Below are 16,184 nucleotides of genomic sequence, written 5' to 3'. Positions count from 1 at the left end.
TGCCAGTTGGATGGATATGTTATTTTTCAACCCCTGCAAAGTATCATCCTTTTTCCTAATAAACACTGAGATTTAGAAAAAAGATTATGTAAAATGTTAATATGCTAAAAAAAATATTAGGCATGCAACAAACCCAAGATATGGTTTATCATTCAGCCAAAATCTCAGCAGTATTTTTTAAGGGTTTGTATTCAGAATAAATCCTGAGCTGTCTGGCCCAACAGAATGTGAAGCCTTAATTGTCACATGAGTCTTAGGGGAGAGTCCTGCAGCGGGTTGGTAAACTGCGGGTTACCCGCAAAAACCTGTGGTACCCTGTGGGTTGCAGGTAGAAGTTTCGGGATTGGGTATAGACGCGGGACGGCAGTTCTCTGGGTTTGCGGGTTGGGTCATATGTCTTCTCAAAAGCGAGTTTTACTCCTTTTTTTCTGATCACGTCTACTTCTAATGACACCATTTCCGGTTCACAATGACAGCACTTCCGGTTTACCTTCTTTTTTTTTCTGGCCACGCCTACTTCTAATGATATCACTTCCAGTTTACAATGACAGCACTTCCTGTTTCTTGATGGTCAGCGGGTCATGGATCGGGTTGCGGATAAGGTACTTGCGGGTCAGGTCGGTTGCGAGTCCAAGTGGGTAAGTATGCAGGTTGCGGGTCGCAGGTCGGGTTTAACAAATGGGTTCCGCGCAGGACTCATATCATAGGGCTCAACTGTAAATGGAAAGGCTGTGACTGTATCACTGCAGATTGTAAATGTGACCAACTACTAAATATCCTAATCATAATGCTGTCTTTATGTATTAATGCCCACCCTCTGGTTCATATGAGGCACTGTGCTCACACACAACTCAAGTGCACACATACATGCTAGGTTGCCAATGAATGGACAGAGTTGTATTTTTTACTCCAATACTTCTTCCTATTGCAGGTAGAACCTGGCAAAATTATAAATAGCATTCAAAGACAATGTTATGATACTGGTGTCAGTATATCTTTAAGCCCTCCCCTCTAATCTGTTTAACAACCACATACTTGGTTACAAGGACAATCGAGACCTGAACAGCCAGTTTAAAAACTTCGGATGACTTCGGAAAACGAATCACTGTGTGTGCCTTCCCCCAAGCGATTTTCATTTTAGCAGGCGTAGGGCAGGGGGAAGGCAGTTCGGGGAGATTGTCGCCCCGAAGAAGAGGAGATTTGTCGCTGGGGTGACTAATCTCCCCGAATCTGCTTGTGTTGCCAGACCCTAACTTGTGAATTAAGACCTGACAAACAAAGAAATGTGGCATGTTATAGGCATCATGAAGTAGGTTTGTGACTGGCACATAAAAAAACATATACTTTTCCTTCACTGCAGTGGTACTGTGGTGTGACAGTACACAGTACAGTACACACATGCTGCAGGAACTACATTCAGGGCCTTATTTATCAAAATCCAAATTTTTCTGACTATTTAAATAAAAAAAAAGTCTGACTAAACTAGAATCCACGATTGGACCTTATTTATTATTAAAAAAGCATGATTTCATCAGATCTGGGACAAACATGAAAACAATCAAGTGAAAAGCCGAATCATAAGAATTTTTGGGAGTTTTTGGCGGATTTTTGCCTGCAAAGTCCAAAATAGTCGGATTTTCGGGCTAATTCAAGCGACGACCACAAAAAATTGCAAAAAGGAAAAGGGGCCTTTCCCATTGACTTATATACAATCTCAGCAGGTCTGATGCCGGATTTTCAGATTCAGACTTTCTACAAATTTTTGGTATTTGGACTTTGATAAATAACCCCCTCAGAATACGTAAATTGTAATTATACTTTTGTGGCTGACAATGCTCCAGCTGGCCCTCGAGCATTTATCAATGAGTCCTGCCAGTGTGGATTATGTAAAACATATTGTAATGCACTGCACATCAAGTTTTTTTTTTTTTTTTTGCCTCTTTCTAATCCCACTTTAATGTAATTTGAAATATGTTATTCATTTGCCTACATTTAGAGATATACAGTGGATATGGAATCATACAGTATACTCAATGCAATTACCAAAAAAACTTTTAAAGGAGAAGTAAAGGTTAAAACTAAGTAAGCTTTATCAGAAAGGTCTATATAAATACATCAGTAAACCCTCAAAGTAATGCTGCTCTGAGCCCCCTGTCAAAATAAACACCACGTTTCTTCTCTTCTATTGTGTACTCATGGGCTTCTGTATCAGACTTCCTGTTTTCAGCTTAAACCTCTAGGGCTAGGGCTTGAGCATGCTCAGTTTGCTCCTCTCCCGCTCCCTCCTCCCCTCCCTGCTGTAATCTGAGCCCAGAGCTATGAGTGAGCAGGGACAGACTCAGGCAGGAAGTGATGTCACAGCAAGCTAATATGGTAGTTGCTTCTAGAGCTGTTTACTCAGGTATGGTAAACATTCTGCAGAATAAATATAGTGTTATAGCATGCACTATTGTGGCTAATCTATTGGCAATAAACTGCCTTGGTAGCTTTCCTTCTCCTTTAAGTATGAATACAATAGTGGAGGTACTTACATCAAAAAACTTCTCTATGTAGACTTCTTCATTAACCTTTTCCCGTAAAACGTCCTGGTTTTGACGAACAAATGTGATATAAGTATCTGCAAGGTCCAGACTTGGTTTCTAAACGTCAATGGAAATAACCAATAAGCACATAAGTATATTGCAAATAACTTATAGGTGCCCTAGCTATATATGTCTGATAAATGTGAAGACAAAGGTGACAAATAAACAAACCAAAGTGGAGATTCCACTGTACAAAGAGAATATGATGCAAAAGAAATTCTAATCCCAATAGTTGCTTCTCTGCTAATATAGAGAAAAATGTTAGTGTGTGAGTGAGAGAAGTAGAACACTGGTACTTGTGACAGCTACTCCCAAAGACACAGCAACTTTTCAGGATAAGCATTCTAATTCCCCAGGAGTCTTTAAATGGCATTTATTGATTGTACACTGGGTAACTTTGTTCTGTTTTGTGCTGAAAGAATTTCAGAGCTAATGGGAACTATTAGGTGAATGGAAAGCTAGGAATTTAATATACCTCATTTACTAATGAACTGCCAAATGCACAATAACAGGCCACACAGCCATGTTTTCTAGTCACAATGCAATGCCCCCTAGAATTTAGTGTAATTGCTGCTTCAAAATTGGTGCAAATATCTTTTGCTCTGCACTGGGGCATGTAGCAGAATTAATGTGAACAATTTCTGTATGCTGTTCTTATGTCTGCAATTTGCGCCCATTTGAGTAACTAGCACTGCAGCCAAAATAAGTAAATGAGGCATAATATTCACTTAGCAGTTAAAAGTTTTTCATAACGTTAAGTTTCACATGTTTTATAACAGTATAAGAACCTTAAACAAAGCAGAAAGTTAGAGAATGTTTGACATTTCATAATAGATGAAAGCAATGGTCCTTTATCTATTAGAGAGTGTATATACTGTATACATGCTACTGTAGAGACCCATAGGTGTAGTACCCACCCTATGTCTTTAAATCCCTACACTTCCTTATCTTCCTAGTTGCTGGGCAGATGTCCATGTATCTCTTTGTTAATATACATACTTGCAAAACTTCCAAACACTTTTTTCAGTTCAGTTGTTTTCTGATTTTTTCACCATAAACAAAGACTTTTTCAATTGCTTTCCATTTTTTACTGTTTTCCCAAAATATAAGTTTAATGTTCTCATTTCTACTGTCTCAGTCTGGCGGATCAGTGATCCAGGAGCATTTAGTTGATACAATTAGTTGAAACATTTCTCAGCAGTGTCAGTGGATTATTAGCAACTATTGTATCAATTCTAACAACTGCCTTTTAATGGAACTCAGGGATTCTGCTCAGCAGTTTTAGAAGGTGAAAAATGAAACTTTACCCTTGAATATTAAAAAAAGGTCACATATATAAAATAGAAAGTAATTGGAATAAGTCTTTATTTCTGGTGAACAATCTGAAACCAACTGAACTGAAAAAAAGTTTTGAAGGTGAACAACCCTTTTAACATAGTGTTTGGTTAGAGAAGGATCTTTCTCTTTGGCCTTCAGTTGCTGACCCAGCTGAATGTGCTCCAGGGAGCCTGGGATCAACAAGGCACCAGTAAAGCTTTTCTGCCCTAGAGAGATTATATAATAATATCACCAAAACATTTATTTTCAGATAGACTCAACACGTAAATGAGGAGGCTCAGGTGCTCTGCCCCAAACCTTCAGCATAAGGGAGCGGACATCAACGTATTGTTTGTAGGGTAGGCACTCAAAGAGCAATCCTCCAGGCAGTTGTAGTAAAAATGTCTTTACTGAAGTACAAGTATGGATTACAGCCTTACGTGTTTCGTGTTCTCATAGGCTCTAACTAAATGTTGTGAGAACACGAAACGAGTAAGGCTGTAATCCATACTTGAACTTCTTGTGAAAGCAGGGGAGCAGGGAACCCATGAACAAGGCTTTGTCAGTGACAGATTACATTATTATATTATTTTAAAAGCACTTTCTAGGAAAGTGAGATAGTCAGATTTAGAGAGAAAGAGCAGCCTGTGCTCCAAAAGGATTGATTGCAGGGAGTAGCTCTCCTATAGGCTCTGATTTGCCTAAAGCAAAAGGACCCCAGTTTGACAATGGATTCAGTCTTCTCCCTTATCAATTTTTCCATATGGGATCTGGACTATGACGAAACATTTACAACCTAGAAGTTTACCTTAAACTTTCCTAGATGTCTCCACATGGGATAACATTGTGCCGACTCTGTACAACTGACACTTTAGCATCATGCACTACATTGCCTCCATGGAATTGTGAGTATAACCCTGTGTCGCCGACCCTGTAAACTGTGATGGATACATTTAGTTGATACATTTCTTATATTTGTCCCTGCTGAGCAGAATCCCTGTGTTTCATTATAGGCAGCTGTTAGAATTGATACAATATTTGCTAATACTCCAGAAATGCTGCTGAAAAATGTATCAACTAAATGTTGCAAAATTGTAACATTAGAGTCTGCACCTGAATTACTGAGCTGCCAGACTCAAACACCAGAGACAGGGACATTCAAGTTTAACCTAAGATTTTGGGAAAACAGTAAAAAATAAATAATGGAAAGTAATTGAAAAAAGTATTTTTTTCTGGGGAACAATCTAAGAACTACTGAATTAAAAAAAGTGTTTGGAAGGTGAACAACCCCTTTAAATATAAGTGAATAACTTGGGAAGGAACAGCAATAAAAATGATTGTTCAAAACCAAAATCAGCACATGTACACAATTTTACCATTTTTCATTATATTTGGACATCACGGTGAAAAACACAGTTACTGTATGCCTGGCTTTGGGATCAATTAGTAATTTGACCATTTATCAAATTTTCCATGATTGAAAATGTGCTGCACCATTTAAATAAGGTCCCCAATACACACTGTTTTTTATATGAATAGTAGAAGAAATAGGAAAAGCCTAGTTTCACGCTCAGCCAAGATGTCTTGTATAGCTTACTCACCAGGAAGAGGAGATCAAATAGACTAGATTTTATGCTTCCTCTGTGTAATAAAGTTATGGGAATTTTGTTTATGTTGATGCCGCAAGCACAACACATTGCATAAAGCAAACGGAAACTTACTCTCAAAAGAATTATATGCCATTTTATAAAGGGGCTTGTTTAGTAAAGTCTGAATGCCAAAACTCAAAAAAAAGAGTTTTTTTTTAATTTTTATTTTAAAATCTGCATTTTTAGTGGAAAAAACCCTCAAATTTTTTGTGAGGCTGCTAAAAGTCTGAATCCGAAAATACTCCATCTCCAAGCTGTCAGGGTCCTGTAGAACTCAATGGCAAAGGTCCCATTTCAAATTTGAAGATATCATGGTTTGTGCTGAGGCAAAAATCAGAAAAAAAAATTCGGGCATAAAACCTGAAAAATTTGGGGGGTTTTTTTCCGCAAAAACCCAAACTTTTTGAGTTTTTTCCAAACCGGTTTTATAGAGTTTTTTCAATGATAAATAAGGTCGAATCAGGAATTCTAGGTTAGTCAGACGTTTTTTTACTTAAAAAATTGAAAAAATAAATTGAATTAATTTGAATAACTTAAAATAATTGAATTTTGATAAATAACCCCCAAAGTGTTTTTTTTCCTAATGGGTCACAAATCGTTTTAAACAACAACTGAAGAATAAGAGCTGCAAGATCAGTTAGGTCTCATTCAGCCCATTACACTGGAGGGATTGCATTGTGAAAATAAAGCTAGAAACAAAAAACAATCACAAGCCCTAAAATCATATAATTAATGCAGATACATGTGGACTGCTTCAGGTCATATTTATTTATTATGGCTTCAAGATAGCATTTCTGCAGCACACCTTTGAAGTTAATCATCTTCCCTCAGTTTATGGTTCATTTAGAACTAAACAATGAATTGTTATTAAAGTATAGTAAGATGTTGCTTTTCTGCATCATCCTATATACACAAATATCTACCAGCATGCAGCAGCCATACATAGAAGAAAACACTAAGCATTCAGTGAGCTGAAATGCATCACATCCTCAACTTAAAAAACATTTGAAAATATTGCAATTATTTGCTTAAAATGGACTTAATGGGAGACGGCCTTTCGGTAATTTGGAGCTTTCTGGATAATAGGTTTCCGAATAAGCGATCCCATACCTGTATAAAATCTTGGCTGGACATGACTGTCTGGAAACATACTTACATGATTCAGCACTGAAATGGTTCATTGCTTATATTAATAATGATAGTAAACAACCATGTTTGGGAATGAGATGGTTATTCTCCCTTAATTACACTGTAATCCATCGCGAAAGAGTCGGCCGAATACCAAACTGAATCTGAGTCCTAATTTGCATACCCACCCATAATTTGCATATGCAAATTACAGGGAAGGGTCTTTTTTTCTACTTCCTTGTTTTGTGACAAAAATTCACGCGATTTCCTTCACCACCCCTCCCCATTCGGTTTGGCCATCATTTGAATCTTGCTGAAAAAGGCCGAATCCTGGCCTGAATCCCTAACCGAATCCTGGATTCGGTGCACTGTATGCAATTTCATTTTCAGTTAAGGTCCCCATAGACACTAAGATTTTTCTTGCTGAACGACCGATTTTAGCGAAGTCCGACCAATCCGCCAAATTATTGTGAGGTTAGTGGGATTCGTACGATCGTATGATTTTTCGTCTGACATCTGTCAGAAAATTGATCGGCCAGGTTAAAAAATCGCTCCCAGTTCAATCTATCTATGTTTGCAGGGCCAAGCAGGCAGCTACCCTTCAGTTTTGCTGGCAATATAGCCTGAAATGGTCTTTTTAGTTGATGGACACATCGTTCATTTAAACGATCGTTTCAAGATAACGATTAGATCTTTTAAAAATCTTTACATCTATGGCCAGCTTTACCTGCTTGGGTTACTATTCTTAAGTTGCTTTCCACTCTTGTTTAACACCTTTTTTTTTAGAATACAAACTGCAATATTCTTATGATTATTCTTATGAAACAGTACTGAAGACAGAAGCTGGAATGAATACAAAATATGACTAAAGCTAAAAATGCAGGTAGCTATGACTCACTGGTTCAGCAGGGCCTATTTATCGTATTGTTTAATTGATTGGGAAAATTGTGACACAACCAGAGGTCAATGCTGGGAGACACCCATGAAATGGTACTAAATAATATAAACATTCTCATTGCCACTTCTTGGCATTCACCTCACACAAGCCTTATTATTCTCATTGTGGAAACTAGAGTAGGATGCTGTCACTTTATTCCCAGCCCACAGTATGGCCACCTTATTGTGCATCTCTTCTATTTCCAATGAAATATTTGTTATTTTTAGTGTTTACAACTAACTACTGTCCTTGTTCCAAGCCAAGCTTCCCTTCATATCAGTTCCTGAATGCCATGGCAGTTAAAGTTGAGTCATTTCTATTTTAGGGAAATGTCCTTTATTATATTACATCAGATATTTATCTTTTACCCTCTATTTATTTTATTAAGGCAGTAGACAGAGGATAAAGTAGATCAGAGTGGCACCATTGAAGCATGAAGACATAAGCATATTAGCAAATCAAACAATGTCAAGGACTTCTTTGTCACTGGTTACACAAATAACTGAATACAGAAGATCAAGCTGAATAAAGGTGTAGACCACAATAGATTCTCCCACAAGTTAATCACTAGTTAACGTAACATGAGGTTAATACGCAGCCTAAAAATAGTGGAGGCAAAAATTCCATCTTAATTATATGCTGTAAATGCTCTTACTTCCTGCTGTTGTACCTAATCCCACAGGTGTATGTACAAGATGATGCCTGGCAGGGAGGATTTCAGGGTCATTTTTCAAAGCAATTAATTAAGATACACAAGAGCCAGCTTAGCCTTTTAGAAAAAACTAGAGGCTGGACAATTTATATATTCTACTTATTTGGTTAACTACATAACATAATTAAATTAATGTAAAAAGTATACTTGTCCATATGAACATGTCCGGTAACTATATAATCTCAATTATTTTATTTATAAGAACATATGTGAACACATACAGGTATTTTATGAATCAAGTGCTAAGCTTCAGGAAAGATATATACTTTTGTCATTGCATTTCTTTTATAGGAAAGTGAAGAGAGGTCTTGGTGCTCTGACTTTTGTCAATGTCCGTCAAGTGGCTGCATATATTTGTAGGTTGCAACTCACTACATAACATATGTTATAAGGGAAGATGTAAGCCATTGATTCAGATGCTAAGAATTGCAAATCGTAAAGGTTCAGACTGTCTGGGGATTATGATTAGTTTTAGGGACACTGATCTACGGGGAGTAAAAGGTGTGACTGAAGTTATTTAAAGCTATTCAAATGTTTTGATGTTACAAAAACCTCATTCTTGTAAAAGCAGTAAAATACTCCAGCCAAAAACAAAAGTCAATGACAGATGGTCCCTTTTCCAACTTTGCTTTGCGGTTTTTGAGCTTTTCGGGTGTTTTGACGCTGGCTTTTGTGTAACAATATGAAAAAGTTGTGGTTATTGTATGACAAGTCAAAAAAGTTGGTTTGTATCTTTTGATAAACGACATTTATTGAAATTAGTTTATTCATGGTTTCTGAACAATCAAAATTAGAAAAGTTCAAGTTTGAGTAAATCCCCCCCTTTGCGTCAACTCTGGAAAGCTTTTGGATACATTCCTTTCTAGTGGCTGGAGCTATCCTGCACTTAGGAGATGAGATATTGGGGGCCTCATTTAAGATTGCTAGAGCTTTATGGGATCTTTAAGAAAACCCTGTATGACTTTTCTAACTCATGTTGAGGTTCTGGCCAAAAAAAGCTTGCAAATGTCTGTAATTTTCCACAAACCGGCTTTTATAAGAAAAAACATTTTCAGGTGACAGGCAGCTTTTAAGTGACAAAATTTTTCTTTATTACAAAAACCCATTTGGGTAAAATTATGGAAATAGCCAAGCTTTTTCAGCATGAGTTTATATAAATGTTATAGTTTATAGTACAGTATAGTATATAGTTTATAAACCTTATATAAATAAAAATATACATGCAAACCTACATACATACATACATACATGTGCACCCACCCAAAAAAGAGGCAGCACAAAGAAGAAGCTTTTAACTGACTAACATTCTTCTAAATTACTGTGATTGCACATCATCCACAAAACAATGCATGAAATATTAAGGTAGCAGACAAACTGTTTTGATCAATATGAAGATAGTGAAGATCATAAACAACGACAGTTTGGATGTAATGCACTAGTTTTCATGCTTGCCCTTGTCAACTAGAAAGATTTTCATTTGTGTAAGTTGCTAGGCTACATCTTTTCCCTGCCCAACTTACTGAGAGCACTGAGAATAATCCAAATTCTACTCTACCCAGGTGGGAATATGGCTCTGTTTTAATATATCCTGAGGGAAGCATTCATTCTTTCAGAATGTTTACCAAACACAATTAAATACTTCCTTGTGGGTGTTCTTATATGTTTTCTTCTGTCATTTCCATAACAATTGGCAACAAAATATTTCTTAGTGTGCATATTCTTAATGTTAATAGTCCATCTATTTATTTCCTGCTAATTAGATTAATCCATAAAGAATAGATGTAACGAAGGATGAATTATTTATTGTTGTCCCAACTTGGTAGTTAGCAAACTATCATTGTAAATATGTATGGCATTATTTACATTATTTTTTTGATGTACACATGTGAGGCAAATTATATTTTATTCAAATGTCAATTGGTTATTTTTATCTTGTTTCAGGGCTTCTTTAGCATGCCTACAACTATGCACCTTGTGGGTCTGAAACAAGTTAACAGGTTCCAAGTAGGGAAGAAGCACACCAGCTCAGCCAGGCAATGCCTTTAACATATTTATTTGCAGAGGTATTCGAAAACTTGTACTTCCAATACTTCTGCAAATATATGTGTTAAAGGCATTGCCTGGCTGAGCTGGTGTGCTTCTTCCTTACTTGGAACCCGTTACTGTGTTGGGCTTGGAAGCAGCCTGGGATATGGACGCACCCAGCATTAAGAAGTAAGTGGTGTGCTGCAAATCAAAAGGTGTATCTGAAACAAGTTAGGCATCCATGGAGCTACTGTTTTGGGCCTCTTTATGATATTAAACTTCTTGCAAAAAAAGGCTAAGTTTTATAAAAGACTGTTTATTGTAGTCATAGTCATAAAAAATGGAGCGCTCACCTCCCAGACAAACACTGTTGTTGTGTCAGGTGCTGAACTAGAAGACCCAATCCTGTCCTCGGGTCGCATCAATACATGGAAGAAATCCAGCAGCACACTGTTAAATTTGCAAAGGTGCTCAAATGCAGAATTTATTTAGCCCATAGCATACAAAAGGCAACGTTTCGAGCCAACCAGGCTCTTTATTATGATAAAGGGCCTGGTTGGCTCGAAACTTTGCCTTTTGTATGCTATGGGCTAAATAAATTCTGCATTTGAGCACCTTTGCAAACTTCAGACAAAAAGGCCCACAAACAAACAGCATCTGAAAGCTGCTGCATAAAGGCCTGACAGAGAATTAAAAAGGAGGAAACCCAGAATCTGGTGATGTCCATGAGTTCAAGACTTCAGGCTGTCATCGCCAGCAAGGGGTTTGCAACCAAGTATTAGAAATGAACATTTTATTTTCAGTTTTTTAGTTTGTCCAATTACTTTTGAGCCCCTGAAATGAAGTGATTGTGTTAAAAAAAGCTTTAGTTCCTCACATGTTTATGCAATCTTTTTGTTCAACCCACTGAATTAAAGCTAAAAGTCTGCAGTTCAACTGCATCTGAGTTGTTTCATTTAAAATTTCTAATCAAAATAAGAAAAAAAGTTGTCTTTGTCCAAAGATTTATATGGGCCTAACTGTGTTATATACGTGTTAAATATATATATCTATATCTATATCTATATATATATATGTGTGTGTGTGTGTGTGTATGTGTGTGTATTAGACAGACAGATGATAGATAGACAGATATATAGATATTATATCATTATTTCATAAAAAATTACAAATATGCAAATATACTTACTGGTACTTCCACATACTTTGAAGCAGCTTTCACCTGATGCCAAAATAATAAATATATAAATGAATGAGTTCCACAATCAAGTACAAAATGTAATAAAAGGCAAATTTCTTATTGGTTGCTATGAGTAAATGCTCCTGGGCAAACTTAGTGCCTTTTATTATACTTCGGGGGATGAGTTTTGTCCATGGCATTAAACAATACAATTCCAAGTTACCATATTACATGCAAATTCATTTTTATTTATTATTAACAAAATGTAAGTTAATGTGATATGTGTATGTCTAAAGGCACACAGTATTCAAACCTATTTTTTAATAATTACTATTTTTGTAAAAATTAGAAAAATATGTTTTATGGCTTTCTAACTAAAATCACAACATATACTGTCAGTACATGGAGTAACTTCCAAGTGTGTTCCATATTTTTTTTTTTTAAATTAAAAGAATGTCCAAATGCTCAATATCTATCACATTGCTGCCTAAGACTATGCTGTGAAACACATGTGATTTTCACCATAAAATGAACAAAGAGGAAAGATTGGTGGCAATTCCTGGTATTAATGAGATGCAGTGATCGAAAACTCCAAAATGGCTCTATGTTAGTCATTTCCATGCTAAAGAGACACACCCAGGGGCAGATTTATCAAAGGTCGAGGTGAATTTTCGAATTCAAAAAATTCAAATTTCAAGCTATTTTTTGAGTGCTTTGACTAGGGAATAGTCCAAATTCCATTGAAATTTGAAAAAAAATGTGAAAATTCAAATATCGAAATTTATCATGTATTGTCTCTTTAAAAATTCGACTTCAACCAGTCGCCATCTAAAACCTGTGGAATTGCTGTTTTAGCCTATGGGGGACCTCCTAGAACCTATTTGGAGTCAATTGGGGGAGCTTGAAAAAAAAAAAAGTTTTTTTTGGGAAATACTTTGATTCGAATTCGATCAAAGGCGGCATTACTTTGATTTGTACGATTTGAATTCGTCCGAATACAGACCTAAAATGGACCTATTCGACCTAAAGAAAACTTCGACTTAATTTTGGTTGGTCTTTTTGAATTCAAATTTCAACGTTTTTCAAATTCGAATTTCAACCCTTGATAAATATGCCCCCTATTTCGGACTGGCCCACCGGGATACCAGATTACACCAACAATCTGTGTGGCATGGCTTTAATTTTATTATTCTACCCACTGCAAGCATTTATGTATTTAACTTATTAACCCAAATACATACATATTCCCATCACAACAGATATACAGTATACTTACAGTGAAGGAAAGTATTGATGAGAAGAGTGTGCCTTCATCATACTTTGCCAGCTTAGACAGCACGCTTTCAAGGACGGAGATGAACTAGAAAAAACCCCCAAAACATCGGACAGATTTGGCAAACAAAATGCACTAACGTTTGTCATTTTTGTACTGGGAAAGCAGGCAATATGAGTCCCACAGCATGTTTTACTGAAAATAAAAATCACACTTTAACAAAAAAGGGCTGAATCAAAATGCTTTGCACATCTCACATCGGTTGGAGGGAGCCAGCAAATTATTTTACGTTTCTAATGTATTGTATATTAGGAAAGTCATATTGACAGCTAACAAGGGAGTGCAAGTCAGAATATGTCTCAATAAATGCAGACTCAGCTTTGAAGGATACTTTTGTTTGCTCAAGGACAGACAGTTTTGAGTAAGAATAGTTGCCACTAGAAGAAAAGGCATCCTTATATTCCTCTGCAGTCAGATAGCCACAATACAATGTATCAAAAAGATTTTGTTGTCAAATTTTAGCCAGAAATAGAAAGATATTACTTTATTACTATATAACACCTACCTGTCCTTAATTTAACCTCTGGATGTAAAGGGTTTATGTTTTTGTCACAGGGGCCAGAGTGTGGTCACTGTACCCATTAAACTGCATGTATCTTCTATTGGGGTCATCTTACATAAATCTTATATGCAAATGATAAACCTTCTGCATACATATATCTGACAATTATCCTCTGATACCATCTTGTTTTGCTCGACCCTGACAGTAGTCATGCAACTTTGGTCTTTTAGATCCATATCACCAACGTGATGGGGTTGAGTTTAGAATCTAGTGGGACATAGTAGCATCTTCTATACAATCTATCAATCAATCTATTCAGTTGTCCTTGGCACACAGTTTAAACACATCACCTACTATCCTCTGTGATCTGAGACACATCAATCAATCAGCTCTAATCAATCCCATGCCCAGTATTTAGTACTGTGTTGAAAGTAAAATGGAACAATTCACTTCTTTTCAACCCTCAAAGTGAAATGTTTGGATCGGTTAGAGCCTAACATGAAATCCATACATTCACATTTTTAAGCTGCACTGTTTGTCCAGCTTAAAGGAGAATTCAACTCTTAATTAAACAAAAGCCTACCCCCAACCCTACATAGACCCCCTCCCTCCTCCCACCAGCTTTACTTACCCCTCAGTGGGGCATCGGAGCTCACTGACGCCATCTTCTTCTCATCGGTAATCTTCAGAATGAGAGCGGTGTAACGGCGCATGCGCAGTTGAAGCAATCTTCCGTTTCGCGACAACTGCGCATGCCCCGAAAGTCACGGAAATTGTCGAATTGAAGGAACTAGACCTCAAGATTACCAAAGTGCTGGAAGATGGTGCTCATGAACTCCAATGCCCGGAATCTGCACCACGGGGTAAGTAAACTGTTAGGGGCATTTACCAAGGGTAGCGTCTATGTACAGTAAGGAGGTAGGGTTTTTTTTTCCATTAAGGGTTAGTTCTCCTTTAGTTTGCAAAAGTGTTCAGTGCTTTGAACAATTTAACATACTTTTTTGCATAGGGTTTATGCTCCCATCATGTCTTAAAAACCAGACCTAAAAACAGTTATCTTTATATCTTCTCAGCCTTAGAAGACTGGTACATATTGGCCAACTAAAGCTCCTTTAACATCCCATACATTAATTGTATCTAATTTATTCTACTGAAAAATTTGTTTTTGAACTATTAGAAGCACTTGGAATTCTTCTAAAACTATTTAACTGTTTAATTGTTTTAAATTTTGAAGGCTTGTATGAAAAGGAGATGAACGGAAAAAAAGTCAAGACAGATTTGACAAACAAGTAAACAGGAAATTAATACATGTTTAATGCATGTAATAAATGATTGAACTATTAGAAGAAATTGGAATTCTTCTGAAACCATTTTTATACAGTTTAATTATTTAAAGTGCTATCAGTTTCAGCAACAAACTGCATTAAACTAAAAAAGGTCAGTAAAAATCTTATAATGACCTTTATGCTATGCAAGCAGCTTCTGTGCCTAAAGCCTTTCTGGTCTTTTAATCTAAAGAATATTGCACATCAAGAAGATGATGAAAAGCATTCTGCAAAGACTCTGAAGTGTTTTCTTTATAATGCAACCAAATATTCATAGAAAATAAAACAAAAGAGATTACTATACATTTACCTTGGAAACCAGGAGTGATATGATTTCTTTAACAGTTTCCTCAATTAAATCATCTATTTTAGAATGATATTGTTGCTGTGTTTTGAAAGGGGAAAAATAGATTATTAGCTAAGAATACAATACTCCTGAAATAGAGGAAAAAAGCTGTTAAAAAGAAGCATTTAATATATATGAAATATTACTTTTGAACCTCGGAAGAACAAAACCTTGAAAATGATCTATTCCAGTCAACACTTTCTCCCATTCTGTCCTGAAAATGTTCCCATGTACGATGCTGAGTTAAGCAGCTAATAGGGTTATTATTTAGTTGAATTGATTTCTCATTCTCATTCAAGAGAAGGAATGTGAAGGATACTTTTTGTGTCTCCTACAATTAAGGTAGCAATGTAGTTTTCTATAGAGTTGCTCTTGCGGGACAAGCAAAAAACTAGAAAAAGATTCAATTAATACAACACTGAATGCCTTACAACCCACATTCATGATTACGTTTAAATGTGCATTAAATATAAAAATGAGCCTCTAGGTATTCATCTAACAGTGTTTTTTTTCCACAAAATGGTACAAATGAACCTTTGTCTTTTCACACTGTACTTGAGGGAAGTCAGAACAGAAATTTCACCAACAAGAAGAAATAATTAGGCACTTTGCCTAAACAAGACACATCTTATCATTAAAAAGATTTTTTCCCAACCCTCTAAGGGTAAGGCCACACGAGGAGATTTGGGGAGATTTTGTCGCCTGGCGACTAAACGCCTCGTCTTTTGCGCGACTATCTCCCCGAACTGCCACAGCGTTTTTCCCCATAGGCTACAGCGCAAAGTCGCCTGCGCTAATGCACACGCGGCGATGCATTTTCGATAGTCGCCCAAAATTGACTTTGGGCGACTATTGAAAACGCATTGCATACTCCTGCAGTATTAACCTTGTGTAAATTCAAAAATATTTTGTAAGGGTAGCATATATATTTTTTTAACTTTTCTTTATATCAAGAAACAGTTTTGTACATATCAAAAGTAATCATACAATATTAGCCGCTTCTTTATGACTTTGTATGTCTTTGTATAACATGCGTGTGCCATAGTCATCATACAAAATCATATAAAATGATGTTAACTTTAACACTAGAAGCATACTAAGAGGTTGGTCTATTAGGTCAATGGGGTCAACTAGGGTCAACCAGGTCA

At 36.5% G+C, this 16,184-nt stretch overlaps 1 protein-coding gene across 7 annotated transcripts in view; it reads right to left on the bottom strand.

Moving 5' to 3' along the window:
- The window catches only part of cadps2.S (Ca++-dependent secretion activator 2 S homeolog), a 192,434-nt gene that overhangs the window by 20,536 nt on the left and 155,714 nt on the right, over positions 1-16,184 (bottom strand). For 6 of the 7 annotated variants that reach the window (XM_041588528.1, XM_041588529.1, XM_018255847.2 and 3 more), the window contains 4 exons: positions 15,001-15,075; positions 12,807-12,890; positions 11,540-11,572; positions 2,532-2,639 (listed from right to left, as the gene is read on the bottom strand). In XM_041588528.1, the coding sequence (XP_041444462.1) occupies positions 2,532-2,639; positions 11,540-11,572; positions 12,807-12,890; positions 15,001-15,075 (300 nt within the window). Of the gene's footprint in view, positions 1-655; positions 715-2,531; positions 2,640-11,539; positions 11,573-12,806; positions 12,891-15,000; positions 15,076-16,184 lie in introns of those variants that run through there. The other variant, XM_041588530.1, reaches the window with a different exon arrangement.

The sequence above is a fragment of the Xenopus laevis genome, chromosome 3S (assembly GCF_017654675.1).
Source record: "Xenopus laevis strain J_2021 chromosome 3S, Xenopus_laevis_v10.1, whole genome shotgun sequence".
Taxonomy (NCBI): Eukaryota; Metazoa; Chordata; class Amphibia; order Anura; family Pipidae; genus Xenopus; species Xenopus laevis.
The sequence above is the reverse complement of the archived record's forward strand: the minus strand, read 5'-3'. Positions and strand labels throughout refer to the sequence as shown.